The sequence below is a fragment of the Acomys russatus genome, chromosome 1 (assembly GCF_903995435.1).
Source record: "Acomys russatus chromosome 1, mAcoRus1.1, whole genome shotgun sequence".
NCBI classification, from domain to species: Eukaryota; Metazoa; Chordata; class Mammalia; order Rodentia; family Muridae; genus Acomys; species Acomys russatus.
The window spans coordinates 100,573,490-100,597,065 of NC_067137.1; the positions used below are offsets into that span (position 1 = coordinate 100,573,490).

Consider the following 23,576-nt stretch of genomic DNA (forward strand, 5'->3'; position numbering starts at 1 on the left):
TTGTGCCAGAGTATAATCAGTACACACTTGTGTGAAAATATGGGCTTTGTTGTTTTGAGACATGATCTCACCATGTAGCTCTGGCTGTCCTGGAACTCACTATGCAGACAAAACTGGCATTGAATTCAGAGATCCACTTGCCTCTGCCTCCTGCCTCCCACATGCTGGGATTATGGGATTAAAGGCATTCACCATTATGCATGTTTTAATATTATGTTTTTTTTTAAAGATTAAAAAAAAATGTGGCAGGGTGTAGTTGTGAATGCCTTTAACCCCAGCATTTGGGAGGCAGAGGCAGGCAGATCTCTGAATTGGAGGCCAGCCTGGTCTACAAAGTGAGTTCCAGGATAGCCAGGGCTCTGTTACACAGAGAAACCCTGTCTTGAAAAACAAATGTGTATGTATTTGTGTATGTGGGTATGTGTAAGTGTGAATGCAAGTACCCACAGAGGCCAAATATTGGTCCCCCTGGAGCTGGAGTCACAGGATGTTTTTGACGTGTGCGTGTGAACAGAACTCAGGTCCTCTGGAAGAGCAGCAAGTACTCCTAACTGTTGAGTCATCTTGAAGAAGCAAGCTGCCCCAGCATTGAGGAATAGACGATAGTTGGAGGTGACCAAGTGCTTAAGTGGAGTCTAGAAGAAATGACAAATGGCATAGAAGACATTTTAACCTTCACTGCTTTTCCTTATCCTCAATCCTCTACCCAAATTCTGCAGAACAGTGGCAAGCATGCTGGTGTCAGCTACATTTATGCTGGGTAGTTAGAAAGAGAACCTAGAAGGCTAAGTCTGTAGCAATGTGCAACCTACAGTTCTGTCTCCAAATTTATTAAAGGGGCTGGAGAACAATGGAAAGGAGAACATTTCCCAGAATCCTCAACTTAAGGGAATTCTATGTTCCTACTTAGTGATGAGCTCTTTTGACACTGGTTCCTAGCCCCAACTTTGTACTTAACAGACTATGGGATTCTCTGTTCTGTTCAGGATAGGCATCTCTCAACAGCAGGAGCCACTGAACTAGCTGAGCTCTCCCACAGCACATGCTTGTGTTTTGTAATAAAATGTCCTTCCTTGGTCAATGTGAACCAAACTAAACACAATATGGTCTATTTATGGTTTGTTTACCCAAACAAACAAGAAGCTGAACAAAACAAACCAGACCAATCCTTGAGCTGCTTTTGATCTTTCCCATAGTCTAAAATACTCAATGTGTTGATGGGTTACGCTTCTTAGAGTCGTATTTTGTGGGCAGGCTAAACCTACACTACAGCTCAGCCTAGCAACCTTACTTTCCCGCATGCGTGAAGCCTTTACCCAGCTCAGGCTGAATTCCTATTGCTACCTTGGTCTCTTCCCACTCTTGCCTGGTTTTACAAGCAGCAGGCTTCCCCTAAAAGCTACCTTTCTTTTGAAAACTTCATAAGTATTCTAGTCCACACTGATTCCCCCCCTCCGCCCCCAAATAGGTTCCTGACATTAACAATTAACATTCATCAACTAATTACTGGCTGAGCATTGGCAATAGAAGAGGAATTGTGGACAAACTCATTGCTTATGGGCTCCTCTTATACTTATTACTAAGAAAACCTTGGGGACTCTAATGCTCTGTTTGTTTTCTTGTAGCATTCAGCACAAAAAATGGAATACAATTAATGTATTTAGAACTGACCTACTAAACTGTATAAGTGATCCATTTATCTAGAATAATTTAAACAAATTACTTGTCGGATTATGACAAAAATCATATTGGCTGGGTAATGGACTTCATTAGTAAACATGTACTCTTTTTTTTAAAAAAAACTAAAGACATGTACCACCATGCCAGACAAACATGTAGTCTTTATCATATCTATATTCATTAAACAATGCAATGACACTTTACTTAAATTTTTTTTATTAATACTTCCTTTTCATAGCTCAAAAAAGATATTACAGATTATTCAGCAAAACATCTAAAACATCACTTTTACAGAAATAGCCAGTGTGTAGACTTTATTACATATGCATATTCTCTTCAAAGTTAACTGGTTTTATGTAAAAGGAGCCACAACAGTGCAAGGAGTTGCACTGAGTGAGGATGAATGACAGACAAATGAAGGGAAAAACAAGCTTTAGATCAGTCAAGTCATTCACTGAATCATGGGTTCAACCACCCTGACACATTGAAATTCATACGGAGATTGCAAAATGGAGGGCAAGAAAGGATGTTCCTGTCATTTCTTGTCTCAAACACTGATCCTGATTCACCTCTGGTTATGGCAAAGGGTTGTCCTGGTTCTGTTGGCCAGTGAACATAAAAGATAAATGAATGCTGGCTGAAGGGGAAAGGGATTCATGCCACTCTTTTCATACACGGTTCTTGAAAACACTTGAATCCAACAGGCTGAGTATATCTGTGTCTACAGAACTGCTGCTGCAGAGTCTTACTGAGATGACTTGTCCTATAAAGCACATGGAGGGGAGCAATGGTGGCTCCTAAGGCTTTGGCCACAGTGAGAACTGGGGTTTCATGAGGCAGAACATGGCAGTGCACAAGGAGACAGTGCTGGCACTCCATCTGACCACTGAGAACTCACCCGTTACATCTAAGTAGAACCAGAAAAGAAACTAAAGCCATACTCACACACCACACAAAGAAACCATGTATAACTGTCCACATTAAAGAAAAAAAATTAAGTACATTTTATGTGTGGTGACTGCCCTTTTCTCTCTTTTGGTTTTGTTATAATTATAGTCATTCATTTGACCATATATATGACAGTCATTTCATATGAAAGACTGTGCTTATAAACCACAGATCATTGCAATGCCCTATACCCTAACATCTTTAGTAACTTGGAGGGTTGGACCTGCGTATGTTTTATGCAGTATTCACTCTCCGATGTCCATTTGGGAGACCACCTTTTTGACCTTCATATTTAACTGGTTTTCTGAACTCGGCTGCAGAACAGAGGATTGGGAGCTTTTCCTACATGTCTGACATCTGAGTGATGGGGAAGGGGAGGAAGCTGAGCAGGAAAAAGATAGACTAACTGTCCTTCCCAACTTTCATATTTTAAACTGCTTGGTTCTTAGGCATATATAAAGAATCAAACTGACATGGAATATGAAAAAAAAATGTGGCAGGATATTTTGTGAAACAACCCATAGCAACCACAGTTGGGGGGGGGGGCAACAAAAGAAACAAAAGTTCAGATCTCTTTTGTCTCAGGAAAGTGAAGTCAAATTGGGAAGGGAACAGGTCACTTAACAGTTGTGACTGTCTCCGTGCTTATGTCCTTTAAACAGTCACAGAAAGCCCAGTTTTCCCCCTGTATTTTTTATTTTTTATTTTTATTTTTAGTTGCATCTTTCCAGGTTTGGCAGAACATAGTCCTCTTGAAACATTCTACCTTTATGGGCTTGGAACTGCAAGTATCCCCAACCCACTTTGCAACTCGTAACGTATAGGGCCGGACTTTCATTAGCATATTAGCTAAGGCACACTAGAAAAAGTACAAAACTTCTATGTTCTTGTTTAGGTGTCCATGGCAATATTACTAATACATGCATTTGTTCCTATGCTAAGGATTGCCCTCCTATATCTCCTTACATTTAATTCCTTTAGTCCAAAATTATGAACGAGAATATCTAAAGCCAGTCTCATTTACAAAGACCATAATTAAAGTGTGAGTTGTAGGAAATTGGTTAATTGACATTGGTCATGTTTAGAAAAGGACCATTAGAACCATAGTGTGAATATACTGACAATTTTATATAAAATGCTATCATAGGTTGGTAATGAAGTGTTAACACAAGATCCATTTACTAGATGGTATATTCTTTACTTAATTTTTAGTTAGTTTTGTATGAATTCTCTATCAAGTTCTAATCTTATCACAATCTCAACTCAGACATGCTAGAATTAATTTAAACCAACCATTTTTAGAAGAGATAAATTTACCATATTTTACCAGGAGAATTTGTAAAAAGAATATGTTGTATGGCGTTGCTTGCTACTCATAACAATTAATTCCCAAGACTTTTAACAACAACAAAAAAAATTCAGCTCAATCTCTTGTTTTTCTACACCTAAATTGATGATAAAAATGAAAATCAGCCTTGAAATCACGAGCACCAGCCTTCCCGTCCAGACCCCAGCTCACATGAGGATGTGACATGCACAGTAGCATTGGTCAGTGGTGGCAATTTGGATAACAAAGACCTGACGCAGCAGGACTGGCTACACACTCCATCTCCCACTAGTCACTCTCACAAGCAAGGCAGGGGCTCACAGGTCTGTTTGACTGGCAGCAATAAAACTAAATCAATAGCCTAAGTGTGGACAGCATCTACGCTCCTGAACCTCAGAGTGCAGAAGTGTTTCTCAATATGAATAAGGGACATTGCAGGTCAGATTCAGGAACACATTAAGTGCTTCCATCCTGACACGTGGTTGACACTGGAGTAGGGAATAAAAGCAATGCAAAATTATTTAAGTCCTGCAGAAAACAAGCGCTGCTTGCTAGCTATAAGCATTGGGTTCTAAGCAGAGGATAAGTAGCCTCAGAGTCAAAGTGTCAATAATTTCCATTTATTTAATGAATATATTTGATTTAGAAGTAAGTATTTAAAGTGGCTGAGTCCTACTGTAGTTGACACTTGTTATAAGCATTTGACTCACAATGACTAAGATAGGTTTTTTTTTTTTTGTCACCATGTATCACAGTTTTAAGGAATACAGCTTCTAGGGACATAAACTCCTGACTCCAACTATGCTTCAAAACAGAAATTACTCTCATTTCAAATAAAAACTCTTTTAAATTAAGAAACACTCTTGAGGGATGAGTAATTGTGGGACAGTAAATGTGGGAAGGCAGTGAGTAGATGAGGAAGCAAATAAAAGAAAAAGACAACAACAAAGTAACAAAACAAAACAAAACCACAACAACAACAAAAAATGAAACAGTCCAGAAAACAGTAAGAACAAAGGGCTAACTTTTGGTAAGGAATAACTAGAGTGTGTCTACAAGAGGGGGTTCAGTGATCTGTCCTCAAAATACCTCGCACGCTCTTTTTTGTTGTTTGCTTTTGTGGTTTTTAGGTTGGTTTCCATTATACTCCTCAGCTCCCTACAGGTTATCCATATTGACCCTAAGCACAGTAGAGGCAAACCAAATTTGGTGGAACCAAGATAGTAGATTTTTTTTTTAAATTAGTGATAATTTGCTTGTTAATTATACATAGCACAAGGGTTTTCGTTTTTGTTTTGGATTAAGGCAAAAGGACAACAAAACCCCAAACAGCCCAGGTAAAGCAGCAAGGCAAGAGGATTAACCAAGGGAGTGGGAGGGACAAGACAAAACAGGTGATGTGCACGCTATGCTAGCAGCCAGGCAGCCGGCCCCCCCCCACCCCCCACACGGTGCTAAGCCAGGGATGACCTGCCAACTCTCCAACCTGTTGGACATCTAAGAACTCTCAAGAGCTTTAGCCCAACAGTGGAAATGCCATGGGACTCTCTGATCAAGTTCTTTCTGAAAACCCCACTGTCCTCCAGCAGAAGGAAAACACAGAGGGAACGCTATCTGGGGCTAAACAACCTCATTCCTGATCAAGACCATACGGAAAGAGATCTTTCCTGCTGCCCCTGCCAAATCCAACACGACAGGCCCTTCCACAGTACCTGGGATAGGTGGCTATGTTAATGTTTGGGCATTGCGGCAGCAGGAAATCTTACTTGACCCTTTCTTCTTTGTCAAACTTCTTACTAGATGGAGCAAACAGCTGTCAATTTGTAAAGTTCTCTTCTGTTCTTTTGTGTGTGTGTGTGTGCTTTTGAAGTTATGCAAAACAAAGTTAACTCCTCTTGCTTTTTATAGCTCAGCAGAAACTTTGAGGCAGATACTGGCTACTACCTCATTTCCCAAGTCCTCTGCACTCCCTCCCCAGCTAAACCCTCTTTCTGTATGAGCACCCACCCACACCACCCCTGTCTCCCCCCATTCCTTCTATAATCAAGATCTTCACAACCTTGGTCACCTGTCCCTGGAACCAGTCAACTTATTAATGTCTCCCCTAAAATACAGTAGCTCTACTTGGACATAACCCGTGATTCAGGCATGTGCTGGCCAATGCATCCATCATGCAGAGCTGTTAAACCCCTACCACCACAGATGGAACGCATTAGGTTTGTGAATAGCCATCATATATTCCTGGTTCAAAACTGCACTCCTTAAGAAAGTATTTCTATATGAACTGCTATAAAACCAAGTCTCCCTAATTCTCATCAACACACACACACACACACACACACACACACACACACACACACACACACACACACACCCTTGGTACTGAAAAGGTTGCATTTAAAAAACCCAAAATACAGGTCTCCTTCTCTATGCCTATGCAGCTTGTCCTTTTCGTTTCAACCTAATACTTAGATAGTTAAAAATATAGTTCAAAACGCTGCAATGATTTCTAATGCCTAATGTCAGGACATAGTTCAATCTCATTAAATATGAGCTGAATAATAATAAAACCTTGAACCACTCAGTCCCAAAATGCAGGTATTTCCTACTTATTTTCATATGTTTCCCAAGTCTGATAAACTATGCATTCTGTCCACTCACTTTATTCTTCATGAGAGAAAACACCAAGGTACAAATAAGCAGGAGTTAGGGAAGCAAGGGGTGGGCAGGGAACACGCGAGGGAAAAGGAGTGGGATTCTTGGAACCAGGATGTCACGCTTATGACACTGGGAAACTGGCTTTCCCCAGCCCTACCGGGGAGCCTCTGCCTTTTTGAACTTTCACAACACTGTGACTACCAACCTCTGAATCTGGGGCAAAGCTCACTCAAACTCCACTCTTACAATGGTCATTTTAGCTTAAATTCTTCTAAATTTTGAGTTAAAGAGATGTTTAACAGTCATTGCGTATGAGGTATAAAAAGGGCTCTCAAGTGTCTCTTTTCCTTTTACATACACGGAATTACAGTCATGCTTGTATTTCAGGAATTAGAAGTGATCAGGGAGAATTTGGCATTTCTTTATGATTGAAGCTATCTTCTAACCTGCATATAAACTGACACTTATGGCCCTTTTCCTTCAAGTGAAGAAAAATAAGTTCAGTTTTGTTTTGTTCTTTTTTTTCCCCAACAGACTGTGAATCTAATCCAGTCCATTTGTAGACTTGAGCTCCAATTCCTAAATTTGAAAATATCTGGCAGGGCCTTTCTCACTGTGTACCATGACTTAGGATAGCAAATGGAAAAGGAGAAGCTGAAAAAGCATTTTGATTTTGAACAATCCAGAACTAGAGGAGAAACATCTGGGAAACCTCTGTTGCATAATGCCAACATTTAAAGAATGGAACCACCTAGAAAAGGCCTTGTAGACCCAAAGGGGAAATGGCTTTGAAATTTCATTGACTCTTTTAGTAGGAACAATAGAGATGGATTCTCATTCATTTTTTTTTCTTTTTTTCCCCCCAAAACAAAGTTTCTCTGTGTAGCCTTAGCTGTCATGGACTCCCTTTGTAGACCTGGCTGGCCTCGAACTCACAGCAATCCGCCTGCCTCTGCCTCCCAAGTTCTGGGATTAAAGGTGTGCGCCACTATGACTGGCTCAGAGATGAATTCTCAAGGCTGCTTTTTCCAGGAACTTCTGAGTGACAGATGAGTATTGGAAGCCAATAGTGCTACCACTGATGTTGGAGGTTCTTCTCAGGTCTCTAATGGTCATTACAAACCACATCCTGGTGCCATGATATAAGCAGAAAAGAGACAAGGAGGCTCAATACACAATAAACTCCAAAAGCCGTGTGCACCACGCGCTGCAGGCATGCTCAGAGTCAAGGAGCCTATTGGATGCAGCCCCCTCAGGATATCCTGTCACACAGAGGAAAGTGGAGATTGCCCTCAACGTGGAGCAGCCTCAGCAGGTGTTGACTGAACCTTGAGTTATTCGTGAGTCAGCGTTCCTCAGTTCTTTACAGGTGGGCCCCTGTCACTGTACCCCACATTCCTTTGGATTTTCCAAGTCCTCCCCTTCAAAGTCTGGCTTCAAACTCTTTTTTTGTTCAATTTCCACCTGCCAACATAAAAGATGGAGAAAATATCAGGATTAGGAGGAAGGGAGAGGAAAAGCGCAAAACAAACGAACCAACAGGACCTTGGAAGGTTCCTTGGGACTGCATGGAATTTTGTGTATGTTCCCTCTTCTTCACAGTCATGTCCATCAGGGAAGTTCTTATTCTTTGTCTTGCAGAGATGCTCAAAGATTGCCTTTGCTGCCGACTCAGTAGGGAGACTGAGTTTCTCCTGATTATCTCTACTGCCTGTGCCTCCACTATTCCATAAGCTTCATGGGATAGGAGCAAGATCTAGCTCATTATATCCAGTGGTGTAGGATTCCAGAAGGCAACTGCCAATGGATTATATACAACAAAAATCCCTTTGTAGTTGACCACGTAAGCCCTTCCAATCACTGCATTTCTTTTAAAAGCTTAGTTTCTTAGCTAGTAAGTATTTGGAGCGTTTATTCTTCTATCCTATCTCCTGCAAAACACCATCAAGAAGTTGCTCTTTGAAGGTAACATGCCTTGGGCTAGAGAGATGGCTCAGTGGTTGAGAGCACTGGCTGCTTTTCTGGAAGGCTTGGGTTCACTTGCTAGTATCCACATGGTGGCTCACGGCCCCAGGGCCTCCTCAGGCACTGCATGCATGTGATACACAGACAGAGATGCAGACAAAACACCCACAGACATCAAACAAACAAGATCCTTTAAAAGAGCAACATGCCTTATCTAACGTCTGATGAATCAGAAAGGGACAGCTTTGAACCAAGTGCTCTTATCGTTCAGCTGCTCCTCACCACTGCTTCTCCATTGGAGGCAATAAATGGAGACAGACTATAGTCCATGGCTCCGGGGAACTGCTAGTTTTTCCCCTGGCCACAAGATGGGGCATTTGTTCTTCTCGGTAGTTAAAAAGTTTTAGATGACACAACTAAGAAAATATTTAAAGGAATAATAAACTATATAAATCCTTGGAAATCATTATACATAGGGAAGTATCGAACACGATTCCAAAAGCTTTTGTTAATGCCTTTCTCTTCCCTCTTGGGAACTTGATCTTCTACCAAAGGTCTGCCCCATAGGGGCATCATCCTTTCAATGCGTTATAAACCCTTGTTTTGTGGTGACCTGCCTATAATCTGAGCACTCAGAGGCAGGAAAACAGAAGTTGAAGCTACACTGAGCTACAGGGGGAGTGTCTGTTTTCAAACACCCTGTGTCCCCATGGCCTGAAAAACCCCCAGCTTTGATTGCAGACACCTCCCACAGTCTCAATCCTATTATCACTGTAAAAGGGTGGGGCTCTTAAGTCTGCACTCATACTGCCCCCTTGCCTCTGTTGTGTTCTGATGTACACATCATGTGCATTAAATACTCGCTTCCTCTTGTCATGTTCCCAACACTCCCCCTCCATTTTCAAGTTCACTCCAAAACAGGAATTATGTCACAGATGAGTAAGAATTACTGCTTGGTCCTACTGTTCTTTTTGTTATTATTTATAATGTCAGACATTATATTCTTCTCATCAGCTACTTAATTCCACCCCCTCAAGCTTTTCTGTTACCCACAAGAGATTATTATTTCATTAAAGTCAGAGCAGATTTATCCACAGCTATAAATGTAAAGTTCCTTGATATGAGAAGCATTTGCTGAAAGGAGTAAGGGGGAGGGGTGGCGTGAACAAATGGACGTGGAAACATCAGCCCAAAGCCCCCTTGCCCCCATCCCCCTCGCCCCCAGGCTACCTTGTAGCTGTAGTGTGCAGAGTAATTGACCCACTTCCTGACGTCAGGCTTGTCTTCCACAGAGATGGATCTCACAGCTGCTTTGGAGGCAGAAGTCGTGGGCATGCTGAACTCCACATTTACATAATTGGCAAATCTGGAAGGCACTTCCCGGTCAGAGCCAAGTTCGAGGTGGCAAAAGAAACAGTGTGGGTGACCAGAAGCTAGGACAGAAAGAAAGAATCCAGAGGTTAAATTCCCCGAGGATGAAGAGCGGCTTGCATAAAAATAGAGGTCTGCAGGCAGTATCACCTGGCACTATCAGAGGGTCCAAATATGAACAAGAGGGCTTCCCTAGGCCCCTAGGCCGACATCTGGCTCTGGTCTCAGACTCTTTCATCCAATGCCTCTCCATTACTACGGCCTGGAATACTACCATAAAGCCCACACACAGTCTGTGGGGGCTGGCTGGAGAGATGGCTCGGTGGTTAAGAGTGATGGCTGTTTTTCCAGGGGACCTGGTTTCAATTCTCACCACATAGCAGTTCACAACTGTCTGTGACTCCAGTTCCAGGGGAGCCAACACCTTTACACGGAAATACATGCAGGCAAAACATCAATGCATATAAAAAGATAAATAAATAAAAGACAAATAAATAGGAATGTCAAAGTGATTAAACATCATTTGCAAAAACAAAAACAAACAAAAAGCAAACAGAAAAAAAAACCCCACATAATCTGAGATACATAGTCCACAGATATGTGGACACAGCACAGACGCCAAGAAAGAGGCTTAAGAGTGGAAGAGTGAGCAGATGGGATTAGCACTTGGCACCTAATAAAATACCAGTGACAGCCACCTGGAGCAAACTGTTTTCCTTTATAAGACAATTTTTCTTAATAGCATTTTATGTTCCCAGAGATGCCTCAGGCATGTTTCTGTGGGTGGGTGATCTATGAAAGTGACGGATTTATAGACAGCACACCTGAGATGGAGGAATATAGTGCACTGCACACGTGATCTGATCTGTAGTGAGAACACCTTGGTCAATTTGAAATGGAAAAGTTTTTTGTTCTCTTCTGACCTCAATTCCTCACCCAGAAAACGGGATGGTTAGGAGGGGCATGAGAAGGTGGGCTGTACAATAAGTACAGAATCTAAGAGCAGTGGGTGCTACGGAGGGTGAGTCTCTATCTATGGGTCAGCTGTACTTGCAGGGTTAAGGATTGGCTTTGCACTTGAGAAGTATGAGGTTCGAAGGGGAAGAGTCTGGCTCTGCAACTGTGGTGTTCAAGCATCACTGTCCTTCATCAGACATTGGGAAACGACTGTGGGTGCCCTGTGCCTGGTATGAGGGTGGATGCTCCACACACACTCTCTTGCTGAATCTCATCACAAACCCATAAAGTGGTCTCAACCCCTTCTGGGGGTTAGATGGCCTTATCACATGGGCTGTGTCAGATCTCCTGCATTATCAGATATTTACAGTATGATTCTTTACAGTAGCAAAATTATGGTTATGAAGTAGCAAAGAAAATAATTTTATGGTGGGGGTTACTGCAACATGAGGGTCATATCCTGAGTCATAACTTCACGGTCCCCAAACATGGAGGCCAGGTCGCAGGGCAACAGCGTGGAGATGGAGAGCAGTGAATAACTAGAGATAAACAGCGTGGCACGGCTTTGACTGAAGAGTAGCGCTCTTCCCTGCCTCTCCAAGTAAACAATTCCAATTTCCTTTATTGCTCTGGGCAGGAATTTTCTATCTCGGAGAATAAGGAGATACACGCCCTCTCTCCAAGGAAAACACTTCAGAATGAGGTATTTGTTTTTCTCGGTTTCACAAATGTAACATAATTTAATGGTTATTTCTAAAGAGTAAGGTTAGGAAGTTTAACTGAAAAAATGTGCACTGGTTAGGAAAGGAACTGAAGTAAGATATATATGTGTAATAGTAATAAAAACCGGATGGTATCTAAAGATGAATCTGTTCAGTCTAGCATTTTTTGTGTGCCACAGACTAATTACGGAGCCATCATTTGTCATCATCTCTGGTACTGTGCTCCACGCTTAAAAGCATTACCCAATTTCATTCTGATACTAATAACCATATCTCACGGCTGAGAAAAATTAGATTTCTCTGAGAGGGTTAAGTAAATTGCATGAGGTCACACCATCATTAAGCAGTAGATCTGAGAATAAAATTCAGATCTCGCTGGCTCCAAACTGGGTCCTAAGTACTTGGTACTCTGGTATGGAATCTGCTTGATACAGTGTAGAAGGCCTCTTAACTCAAATAGGGACTTGAACAATTGTTTTTATCTAATCAGATTTCTTGGACATTGGTGGAATATTGAGAAATTGTTTCTCTTTCTAAAAGGTGACTCCCTCCTCTGATTGTTCCAAAGCATGTTCATAGGAAACTCAGAAAGCCAAATCTTCTCCTGGATTCCTAGTCTCAGTTATTGAATGTGTAAGGGTGGTGGACACTTGGGGCAATTTGAAAGCTCATATAGTTTAATTCATGGTTACAAGAATAAGTACATGTATATGTTAACTTGTCTTTTTTTGATTAAACTTAGCATTAAAATTCAGATTGACTTTGTTAGGTGGTGGTGGTGCACACCTTTAATCCCAGCACTCAGGAGGCAGAGGTCGGGGTATCTCTGAGTTCAAAGCCAGCCTGGTCTAGGGAGAGAGTTCCAGGACAGCCAGGGCTACATAGAGAAACCCTGTATATAAAAAGTAGCCTGTCACTTGGCCTCAGTCCCCTGAGCATTCTCTGCTGAGAAGCATTAAAGAAAACATTTGCTGTCCATCTATTTGCTGTCTTGCTGCTCTCAGTCCACTGTCCCTTTCTTCTGGTAGCACTCTGTTTTCTTCCTTCCCCCACTTAAGGCAACAATCATCTCTGGCACTATACGCCATCCTGATTGCTCTGGTTACTTGTCAACTTGAGCCCAGTGGCCCCAGGACTAAATGATGACAACAATTTGTGTCCATGGCTGTACCAAGAAGACAACCATTAGTTTCTGTGACTAGCTCTGCTCTGGAGCTGACTTTGCTGACGTCTGTTGTTTAACCTTTCCTCAGTGCACTGACCTGCTGTGGGACTCTGTTCAATAAAGCTGAAGTCTGGCTTCTGCAGATAGCCATTTTGCACTTGGTCTGTGTAGGTGGACTCCCTTTTCTCAGAGGGATTCTTACTCTACCTGATCTAGTAACCTCAGATATTGTAAGGAGTGTCACAAAGCCCTAAAGGAAGATTACAGGCTGGGCCCTTTCTTGATAAGGAACTTGTGCAAACACAGGGAATTCCTGGAAGTACCCCACCTTATGCTGAGGACATCCTAGCCCCCAGCAAATGACCTCTAATCCTACCTAGAAGTGATCTCCTCACTCATAGGATAATTAAGTACAATTTTCTCCTTCTTGTGAAAGGATCCTGTATTACTGCATGTAAATGAGGCACTGTACCACTGTATGTAGATTAAGTATCCTGGCACCCTTTGCCCTAGTGAATCAGACACGTTCACTCCTCAAAACCGCTCCCCACTGCCCAAGAATTATAAATAAAGGTTGGCTGGCATGCTAGGGGGACTCTCTTGCTCACCATTCCTCCACCATGGCCATCTGAGACTCCGTTTATTCCAGGGGGTGGGGGTGAGGTAAACAGCTGCTGGACCCCGGTGGTCAGGCAGCAATGGTGAAACTGCCTTTGCAGGCGCTGCGGCCTGCTCCATCTCTACCACTGGCTGGGTGCTGACCTCCAGTGAAGCACAGCCGGGCCTGTGTCTCAGCAGACCTGCCTGCCAGCGGGTTTGAGCATCAACCTGTTTCCTCAGCACAGCAGCTCAAACAAGGAGCTCTAACACTTTTGGTCTCATCCTGGACTTGTGGAGCTCCCAAGTCTCCACTGCCATCTGAGACCTGTAGTCTCATTTTAAAAGAGGAAATACTGTAACACTCCGTGGAAAACTCGTTTTCCACCTCCCCTGGAGAGACTGAGAACCTGGCTTAGTGCCCAGGCGACGGGCCTCACCCTAAAGTGCTCTAGTCATCCCTTAGTGAGAAATGGGACCTTGGGAACTTTCATCTGTCCCAAGGTCTGTCCATTCTTGTCCAGAAGCAAGCAGAACCTGGGCTGACCCACAGGACGTGGAACTCAGGGCTGCTGCCCTGCCCCCCCCCCCCCCCGATGCTGACACATCTACTCATACTGAAGACCCCCTCCCTCCACCCCCCATTTGAGGTCAGGCCTTGTTGCATATAACTAAAATCCTTCACATTGACACTTTTAAGTATTTTAAGTCACTTTGAGGTTATTTGTACATGCTATGAAACTACAAACCTTTGTTTCCATGGTGCAATTTATTTGAGGTGTTTATCTATTTGGCTTCATCTATAAAGAGGACCTGTAGTATTGAGAAAAGACCCTTGTATGTGTTTTTGTGTATTCACGTGAGTAATGCCATCTCTCAGATCCTAGTCTCTCAGCTAAGGTCGAAGCTTGAATGCCCAGTACTTTCACTGCTCTCTCTGTCTTGGGGTTTCTGTGCCCAAAGGAGAATTCATGGCTTCTCCTTTCCACTGTCAAGTGAGAGGGGCCCGGGTGGCTGAGGCAGCAAGCACATGAGCGCCAGGTGAGCACAGTGCTGAGCACTGGAGGGATGAGTAAGCCAGCACAAAGAGGAAGACTCTGCTTTGAGGATCTGCTGAGTGGAGAAGCAGAGGGTGGCTGCCCCAGCCTGCAGTACAGAGGTTTGATTGGCCCTTCAGCTTACCCGGCGACACCCAGTGTCTGACACAGAATGCCCGGTGTTTGCCTATTCCCTGGGCAGCCTCTGCAGTTGATTAGACTACACGGTCTCTTGCTATCTCATCAAATTCCATTTAAGATATGATAATGCAGCCATTCTACACTTGTAGCAAATCCCCCTGAATACACGGTCAGAATTTAACAGTGGTAATGCAAAAAAGCATGAGTGATTTCAATCCAGTATTTTCTTTCTTCCTTTTTTTTTTTTTTTTTTTTTTTGGCCCAACTAGCTAATCCACTTTCCTTAACAGATGGGAGCAGTTTATTGCAGACAAGAAGAGAAGTGGTTTAAAGGCTTGTAGGATCACAGGCTTTTTGCAGGCCACCACGGTCACTCAGATATATTCCAAAAATAAAGCTATTAATGTTGGTTATTGCTGCCTTGTTTTATCACTCATATCTGCCTTCTGGGCTCCCTCAGGCACAGCAGCACAGCCTCTGGCTGTGAGTAGGACAGCTAGGCTGTGAAGTTTGTTTACATCAAACACTCCTTTCCTTACTTTCTGGCAGGACTTCACCCCTCTGGACCTTGATGTCCTGGATATTTAGTTATTTTCCCACCATGAGTTCCAAGGCGAAACTCTGGGTCGGAGATATTAGGCTGATAGCAGCTGGTTGCAGAAGGCTCAGTTCTCACATATACGCTGTTTAGGATGGAACTGGCTCCTTCACCTTCAGTAAGGGGCACAGGAAGATCCTTCTTCATAACCCCCACGGCTTCCAGGATCTGGGAACGAGCTGCTTCTAGCACTGCAGCTACACTGCCATGGCTTCCAGGAACAAAACTTCAACAAAACTTGGGGAGGAATGATCCCTGTATATAATCCCAGAGCTAGAGATGGGCTGGCGAGATGGCTCCAAGGCTGCTCTTGCAGAGAACCTGGGTTCTATTCCTACCAGGGGCATGGTGAATCACAGCCCTCTGTAATCCCACTACCATGGATCTGAAACCCTCTTCTGGCCTCAGCAGGCAATTTGTGCACATGGTGCACAGATATTCATACAGCCCAAACGCCCATACATAAAATAGTAAATAATTAAAACAAGAACAGCAAAATAAGCAAACTGCAATTGGGGAAACACAGATAGGCAGGTCACTTGCGCCAGCCTAGCTGAACGGGCAAATTGAGCTCCAGGTGGGGGAGAGATCCTTTCTCACACACAGAACAGGCAGCACCCTAGGAATGACATCCAGTGATATTCTCTGGCCTCTACACACATGTGGACACACAATATGCATTTGCGCACACTCGCAAGTAATTCAGAGGCTGCCCTGGAAAGTTGTTTAGCTGCTCAGCTGAATAGCATAGTACATTTTATGAGAGATGGAGGAAGGTAAGGTGGGGGAACAGATGACATAGGTCATCATGGGTATTAATCTATGCAGATTTTTCTAGTTTCCTATTTTCCCCTCCCTGTTACCACCATTTCCACTATACAACACAACTGAATGCTGTTGCACACAGGCATAGGTTGACCCCAGCTCTTAAGCAGTCCCAGTGGTCGTCTCCCTACCTACCGGAGTTCTTGTCTGGCAGCCGGGTTATCCTCCACACAATGGCGTTGAAGGCATGCTCGTACTTGGCAGTCCCCAGAGTTACTCTCATGACAGGCTCAGAGCCAGAGACCCCAGCAGAGCCAAAACTTGCCCCCCGGTTCACTTTGGCTTTCAGAGACTTTTCCCCTAGAACACTTTCCCTGCGGAAGTTTTTCACCCACTCACTGGGCACTGGGTAGCGGACCATTATGTTCTCACAGGGAACCTGAGTGAGAGGGTCACGGTTCGAAGAGAAGCCCGGAGACATCCTCAGCCAGCTCTGCACCTCCACTTCTGCCCCATTGATGCTCGCTGCCGTCCTAAGTGTAAAGGGCAAGGTCTTCTCTGCAAACACGGTCCTAAACCTCATCAGCTCGAAGCGGCAGGCGTCCAGTGGGTTGAACAGAATAACCCGGGAGCTGTTAAACACGTCCTCATCCACACAGCCATGGAAACGGCACTCGTGGAGCTTAATCCACTTCGTGGTGGTGGTGGGCATGATGTCCTGCCGCGAAACAATTTCATTCCCTTTGATAAGGATGTCGTTGAGGCCCAGGCGGCACTCGGCGAGCCCAGAGAGGAAAGTCAGAATGTGGATCCGTGTCAAGACACGGTGCTGTAGGACCTGGTTGTCTCCTTTGCTCACCGTGCCCGAGAACTCATCTCTGACGTCCACAGTAATCTCCTCTTCGAGGTAGTTTAAGCCAACTGTGCTCAGGTCCATTGACAGCACCGGTAAATCCATGAGACGGTCCTGAACCGCATGGATGAAACTCAGGAAGTCATCGTAGTTGGTGGTGCCCAGCTTAATCACCTGTTCCCTCTCTGCTGTGTGGGCCACAGCGGGTTTGGGCTGGTATTTCTTCTTCTCCTTGTAAGTGACACGGTCTATTCTCAAGCTGTGGATCCTGCCATTCTCGTCATAGTTCTGGAGCCGGGGCTCGGAAACCTCGTGGCAGATCTCCAGCTTGAATTCACGGAATGGTTTTTCTAGGCCTTGCTCATAATAAAGCTGCAGGTAACCAGCTTCCGTGAGCTTGATGTAGATTGGTCCCCAGTGCCTAGAGGACATGATGTTTTTCTTCTCGGGGATTCTCAGCATCATTGGCCATCCATCCCTGGGCCGAGACAGAGCTGAGGCAGGTGAGTGAGCATCTAGCTCAACCCAGGATGTGGGGTCGTCATCAGGCAGGGCCGCACTGCCAACGTGATCAGGATCGTCGAGTTGGAGTTGTTTGAGCTTTTCAATAGCATCAGGCTGGGACTGGCTTTTGCCTGAGTCATCAAAACTGATGGCATCCTGGTAGACGACAATGAGAGAATCTCTTTGGCTTTTGCCCATGGTGCTGGAAATAGAACTGTTTTGGGAGCGTCGTTCCTGCTCTTCAAAAAAAGCACTGAACGGGTTGATAGGGGAGGGTTGTACGTCCTGTAGAGTCTCATTCAGGAAAGGATTGGTAGCCCTCCAGGGTGGGGCCTCGATTACAGAAGGCGGACGGTTTAAGGAGGAAATGTCCAGCTTCTGAACTTTGGAGAAGTTCATCAATGTGCTCTTGGGACGGTCTCTCTTAAACGACCCAGTTGAGTTGTGTGGCACATCTGGGTTGGCAGTTGTAACAGATGGAGCGGTTGGCTTCACTGGAGACGTGACTGGTGGCAAAGGGCAGCCAACTTCATTGTCATCAAAAGTAACCCAGCTGGGGAACCGAGCTGTGGTCCCTGGTGGACTGGCAGGGTGCCCATTCATGGCTGAACTGCCCGCCTGCCAACTGACAGCCTCCATCTCTACTTCTTCATCTTCCTGGAGGGAGGAGGAATTGTCTGAAAGGAAAAGAGAGGTCATGAGGAGCTGCCTCGGAGGACCTCAGAGTCATAGGAAATTGAAACTGGGGAAGCAAAGGTTCTAGATAAAGTTCTAGTGAATTCCCAAGCAGTGTACTGCATGCCTCGATTGAGTGCATAAAGTTCCTTATATGTGCACAAGTCTCATGACTTTGCAGGCGGCAGGCTGGAGGTGCCACATCAAATGCAGTAAGAACACGATGGCTTTGTCCAAACAGACACACAAATGTGTGAAATAGACCTTTGTTGAACTTAGCTCTAAGGTGTGTGTTCTTAATTTATTAATATCGAAACATCTCTCCTATGTGAAATGATATAAACTGACTCTTTAAAAATAAGCTGTATGAAAAAAAAATAAGCTGTATGTTTAAAAAAAACCCCAAACCCTATATTCTATCAGTCACAATATGACAGTACATATCCTTAAGATAATTATTACCCAAATATGATCAGTAAGTATGAATAACAAAATGTGAGCATCTTTAAGGGGTATGTAATAAATTCATACACATAAACAAATAGGTCCAAGAATCAAGTCATGTGAGGGGAATTCTGAGTGCTTGTAGAAAACTCCAAGAAAATAGGAATAGACTTGTGACCTCAGTTTCTCCAAAACCCTGGAGTTGTTCTTGGGATGTGTTTTTGTGCCCCTCCCGAGTGTGGTGGGTAGGAGTGAGTTTACTTCGGCTGTTGTTATTTATGTGTGTTATTCATATGTGTCTAAGGAAGAACATGTCTCTGCCACCTGCAACTTGTCCTTATGATTTTATATAGCTTGAACTCATGAGAACTTTACTCATGTAACCTTGTTTAACCCTTGGAGTACGAATTGTCTGATGCTGAGTAAAGCTGGCTGTTGCACGAGTCTTTAGTCTACCTCAATTTTACACTCTATTCTCCCAGGTTCCACAGCCTTTAGAGCCGTAAGCAGGTGACTTTAGAAATTTGAGACACAGTGGAATAACACCTAGCCACTGCAGAGTTTAAAAGTATGTTGTAATATGAGGAAATGCTCCTGATATAATCTCATATTTTTCTCTAAGTTTTTCATCTCTGGAGTTATGTACTTTATAATTTAAAAGGTTATTACAAATAAAATATTGCTCTAATAGGGCCTTAAAAGAAGGAATAAAGAAATTGGGTTTTAACAAGAAAATGGTCCAAACTTCTTGTGTAGAGTAAGTCACTAAGTATATGAGGAAGTTGTGGGAAGGGAGGGCACCACAGGCTTTTAGAAAATACTCAGAGGTTTGCTGCCTGGATGAGGAAAGAAAACTTTACTATGGTTTAGCTCTATGTTTCTAGGTGTGTGTGTGTGTGTGTGTGTGTGTGTGTGTGTGTGTGTGTGTGTATCGTGTCAGTCATTTGGCATGAACTTGAAATAGGCATTTGAGTTTTATGACTGTCTCACTAATCCTTCATGCATATCACAGCCAACTACATTGAAAGAGATTGCTACACACGACTGCACACATAATTAACCATGGAAAGGGGTGGCTGACTTTTCATCCATTCTTCCAAGAGATTTATTCAAACAGATAGCAATTTCCTTAATTGAAAGGGTCATTTTGAGAGCCAGATGGCACACACCTGTAACTCCACTACAACCGAGGCCAAGAAAGGAAGAGCAACATAAATTTGAGTCTTGTCTGGACTATATAGAATCAGGCCAACCACGACTACAAGGCATGGTCCTGTCTAAAGAAGGAAAAAATAAAAAGGACATTTTGAGGCTGAGGAGGTCTCAGTAACATGTTTGCCTTGCAAGGTCAAAGATCTGAGTTCAAATCTCAAAACTCACACTAAAAATACATATACTAAAATAAAAACTGAATAGAACTTAGAGAACCATGAGTGTGCAGAGTCTCTCTCTCTCTCTTTCATTTTGAAAAGGCAAGATAACTATGGATTGCATGCAAACCTACCCAGAGCCATCTCAGAATATAATGAGCATACAGGGATTTCTGTATATGTAACATTGCAGAGATGAGACTCTCCCTCAGATGTGCTTTTGTAGATATAGACTTGATTTATTTACTGGGGGAAAAGGGAGCGGGGACAGAGGCAACCTAAGCTTACAGTATTTATACCCTGTGCATTTATAAATCATTATTGTGTTTGTAATGAGGGGTAGGGAAACAGTGTGGCTAAGATACAGTAACTTCTTTGAAGCAGTCATATGTCTTGTCTCTTGACTAACAGGAGCCCCAATGTGGCTCCTGTGAGGCAGTGTCTCCACCCGTACAGTTCCTGGCTGGCCAAAGCTGCGCCCAGGGCCATCCCTTCTGCCTGGAGCTCATCCCCACTCACTGGCTGAAGACAAGCTGAGTCCTGTCCCTTTGGATGGTGGCTTTCTGCCAAAGCTGTTTATACTCTTGCCAAGAGATTCCTGTCTGTTAGAAACCTTGTCCTCAAAATAGTCCCCTTCATCTTCTCCTGAGACAAAAGTTTAAAAAAAAAAAAAAAAGGAAAAAGGAAAAAAGAGCTTTGTCTCTACTCAAGATAATTTTCTTATGATAAATTCCTTTTCAAAACCAAGTTATTTAAAGTTCTAAACATTAGGAACTGAAGCATCAGGCTCAATGTATAATTTGTTTATTTCCCTGTTGAGAATTGAAGTCAGGTTATCACTTCTGCTAGACACGCTACCACTGAGCTGCATTACTGGCCCTCAAGACAGACACACACACACACACACACACACACACACACACACATCTTCTTTTTAAGTGACCCAAGAATTCTTAAATGAGTTCTCCAGAGAAAATAACAAGTTTGTTACAATGTACAGAGGGGATGTTTATCACAGCAATGTTTAGATCACTGAAGAGCTATAAATAACAAACATTTCAACGTCAGAAAAACATTCTATAAACTGCTGCAGCTTTAAAATGGAGCCCCGTGTCACCCTGAGATCAGTCTCTTGGTGCAGGCTTCTGACATGGAAGTACCCATCAGGAGTTGTGGAGGGACAATCAAGACCCCGCAATCTGAATTTGAATTGCTCGTGTTGTAATTATGTATCAGGATTTTACTAAGCTAGTTAACTTTGGGCACATCTTTAACTTCTGCATCTCAATTTTCCATCTGTGGATTTAAGAAAATATCAAATCCTACCTGACAGGCCAAGGGCATAATGTTCAGTGGCTGTTCTTCCTATTACTACTAGAAGAATACATTTCATTTAAAAACTATGTGTCTGAGAACATCAGGTAGGGTGTGGTATTTCATAACCCTTTGAAGGCAGAGGTTTCACGGGGTAAAAGCAAGTTAAAAAAATAACTAAAACACCAAAACAATAACAATGTGATATTGTTTACACACACAAAATATGTTAACTTGGCCGGAGAGATGGCTCAGTGAGTAAGGGGACTGCCACATAGGTGTGAGGACCTGAGTTCAAATTCTGACAGCTCAGGTTCAGTAGCACATGTCTGTAATCCCAGGGCTCCCCAGGCAAGACGGCTGCGGGAAGCAGGGGCAGGAGAAAGATTTGCTCCAGTCTGTGCTGAGTAAGCCAACAGGTCCTTTTCCCAGTCTGAAACAGGCAAAAGCTAATATATTCTTGAATATTAATCTAACTGTCCCTGTCCAGCCTACATCACAGGAGGATGGCTAAGGTCCCTGTCCAGCCTACACCACAGGAGGATGGCTAAGGTCCCTGTCCAGCCTATACCACAGGAGGATGGCTAAGGTCCCTGTCCAGTCTACACCACAGGAGGATGGCTAAGGTCCCTATCCAGCCTATACCACAGGAGGATGGCTAAGGTCCCTGTCCAGCCTACACCACAGGAGGATGGCTAAGGTCCCTGTCCAGTCTACACCACAGGAGGGTGGCTAAGGTCCCTGTCCAGCCTACACCCCAGGAGGATGGCTAAGGTCCCTCTCCAGTCTACACCACAGGAGGATGGCTAAGGTCCCTGTCCAGCCTATACCACAGGAGGATGGCTAAGGTCCCTGTCCAGTCTATACCACAGGAGAATGGCTAAGGTCCCTGTCTAGTCTACACCACAGGAGGATGGCTAAGGTCCCTGTCTAGCCTATACCACAGGAGGATGGCTAAGGTCCCTATCCAGCCTACACCCCAGGAGGATGGCTAAGGTCCCTGTCCAGTCTACACACCAGGAGGATGGCTAAGGTCCCTTTCCAGTCTACACCACAGGAGGGTGGCTAAGGTCCAAGAGGTTTCTAATACCTTTACTGACACAAACTAAGTGGGAACAGTGAATTCCTTCAAGATTAAGATTATAGAAAATTAAGTGACCACAATGGTAATGAAGCTGAAGGCCTGTGGGAGGTGGGGATGTGGGGGTCGATTAACAGTCTCTATATTTGGAACGCAGTAGACATGTTGCCACCCCCAGTTGCTAACCTAATTCATTAATGTAATGCCATCATGAAGAAAACTGATTTCCTGGGAGAGACGTGAGCAGTGATTCTCCACTGCAGGCTTCTCAACATGAAAAGACAACCGTGCTTATATAAGAGCCTGTGCTTGGAACTGTAGCCAGCCTCTGATAAAAGCACTGGGCCCTTATGTAGCCAGAGAGCAATCTGTGATGTGAAAAGAAGAGCACAGCATTTCTTAGCGCTAGTAAAACTTAACCCACGGCTTGGTGGTTTGAAGAAAACTGCCCACAAGACTAAAGAGGTGGCTCAGTGGTTAAAAGTTCAGTTCCTGCCAACCATGTGGCAGCTCCAGCTACAGGGAGGTCTAATAACCTCTCCTGGCTGTAGGCACTACACTCATGTAGTGCACATATATCCATGCAGGCATAACATGTACACATATAAAATAAAAATAAATAAATCTTGGAGAGAACGTGAAAACTGCCTGGCCAATGAAATGAAAAGTCATCTTGCTTTCAGTTTCTGTTTGCTATTATTCCTTGTGGTTGCTCACTACTGTAAAATCTGATTAACTTTTCCCGTTTGAGACCAGCAAGAGTTATGTTGACAGAAACTTCTTAGGGGCTCTGTCCAATTTGGGAGGAAGATAGTAATTAAACAAAGGCTGACATCTCTTTTTACAGGAAGTTTCTGGGCAAGGGGGGTCACACCGTATCACCTCAAATGTATAAGGGCAAAAGAGTTGTTCAAATGAACTTCACAAAGGAGTATGCAACTTTATAAAGCACAATGAAGATTATTCAACTCCAGGGCAATAGCAGGGACAGTTGTGACTCTCTCTCCCTAGCCTATATTCTGTCCAGGACTGAGCATGCTCTCATGCTGGTAAAGTTACCTGGCCAGGAATTTCCTGAAAGCAGGAAGCAAATGCATCAAACTACCATTTAGCACACTTAACAGACTGTGCACCAAGTACCTTCTTCAAATGATGGGCACAGGTCTTCTGACAATTCCTCTCTCTGCTTATTAAGACTGGCTGACCTGGTATTTGGGGGGGGGGGGGGAGGCGGGGAGGGAAAACAGGCATCAGAATTTGAACTCTGGCCAGGCCCAGTAGCACATATCTTTAATCTCAGCACTTGGGGAGGCAGGAGAATCTTTGTGAGTTCAAGGCCAGCCTGGTCTACAAAGCTAATCCAGGAGAGCCAAAGTTACACAGAGAATCCTGTCTCAAAAAACC

The 23,576-nt window shown here is 43.8% G+C and overlaps 1 protein-coding gene across 1 annotated transcript in view; it reads right to left on the reverse strand.

Moving 5' to 3' along the window:
• Positions 1–7,669: 7,669 nt before the first annotated feature.
• Ston2 (stonin 2) overlaps positions 7,670–23,576 on the reverse strand; it is a 148,797-nt gene continuing 132,890 nt past the window's right edge. Inside the window, 3 exon segments of the mRNA XM_051150146.1 lie at positions 7,670–8,077; positions 9,809–10,011; positions 16,127–17,965. Coding sequence (XP_051006103.1) covers positions 7,994–8,077; positions 9,809–10,011; positions 16,127–17,965 — 2,126 coding nt within the window. The 3' untranslated portion in view covers positions 7,670–7,993.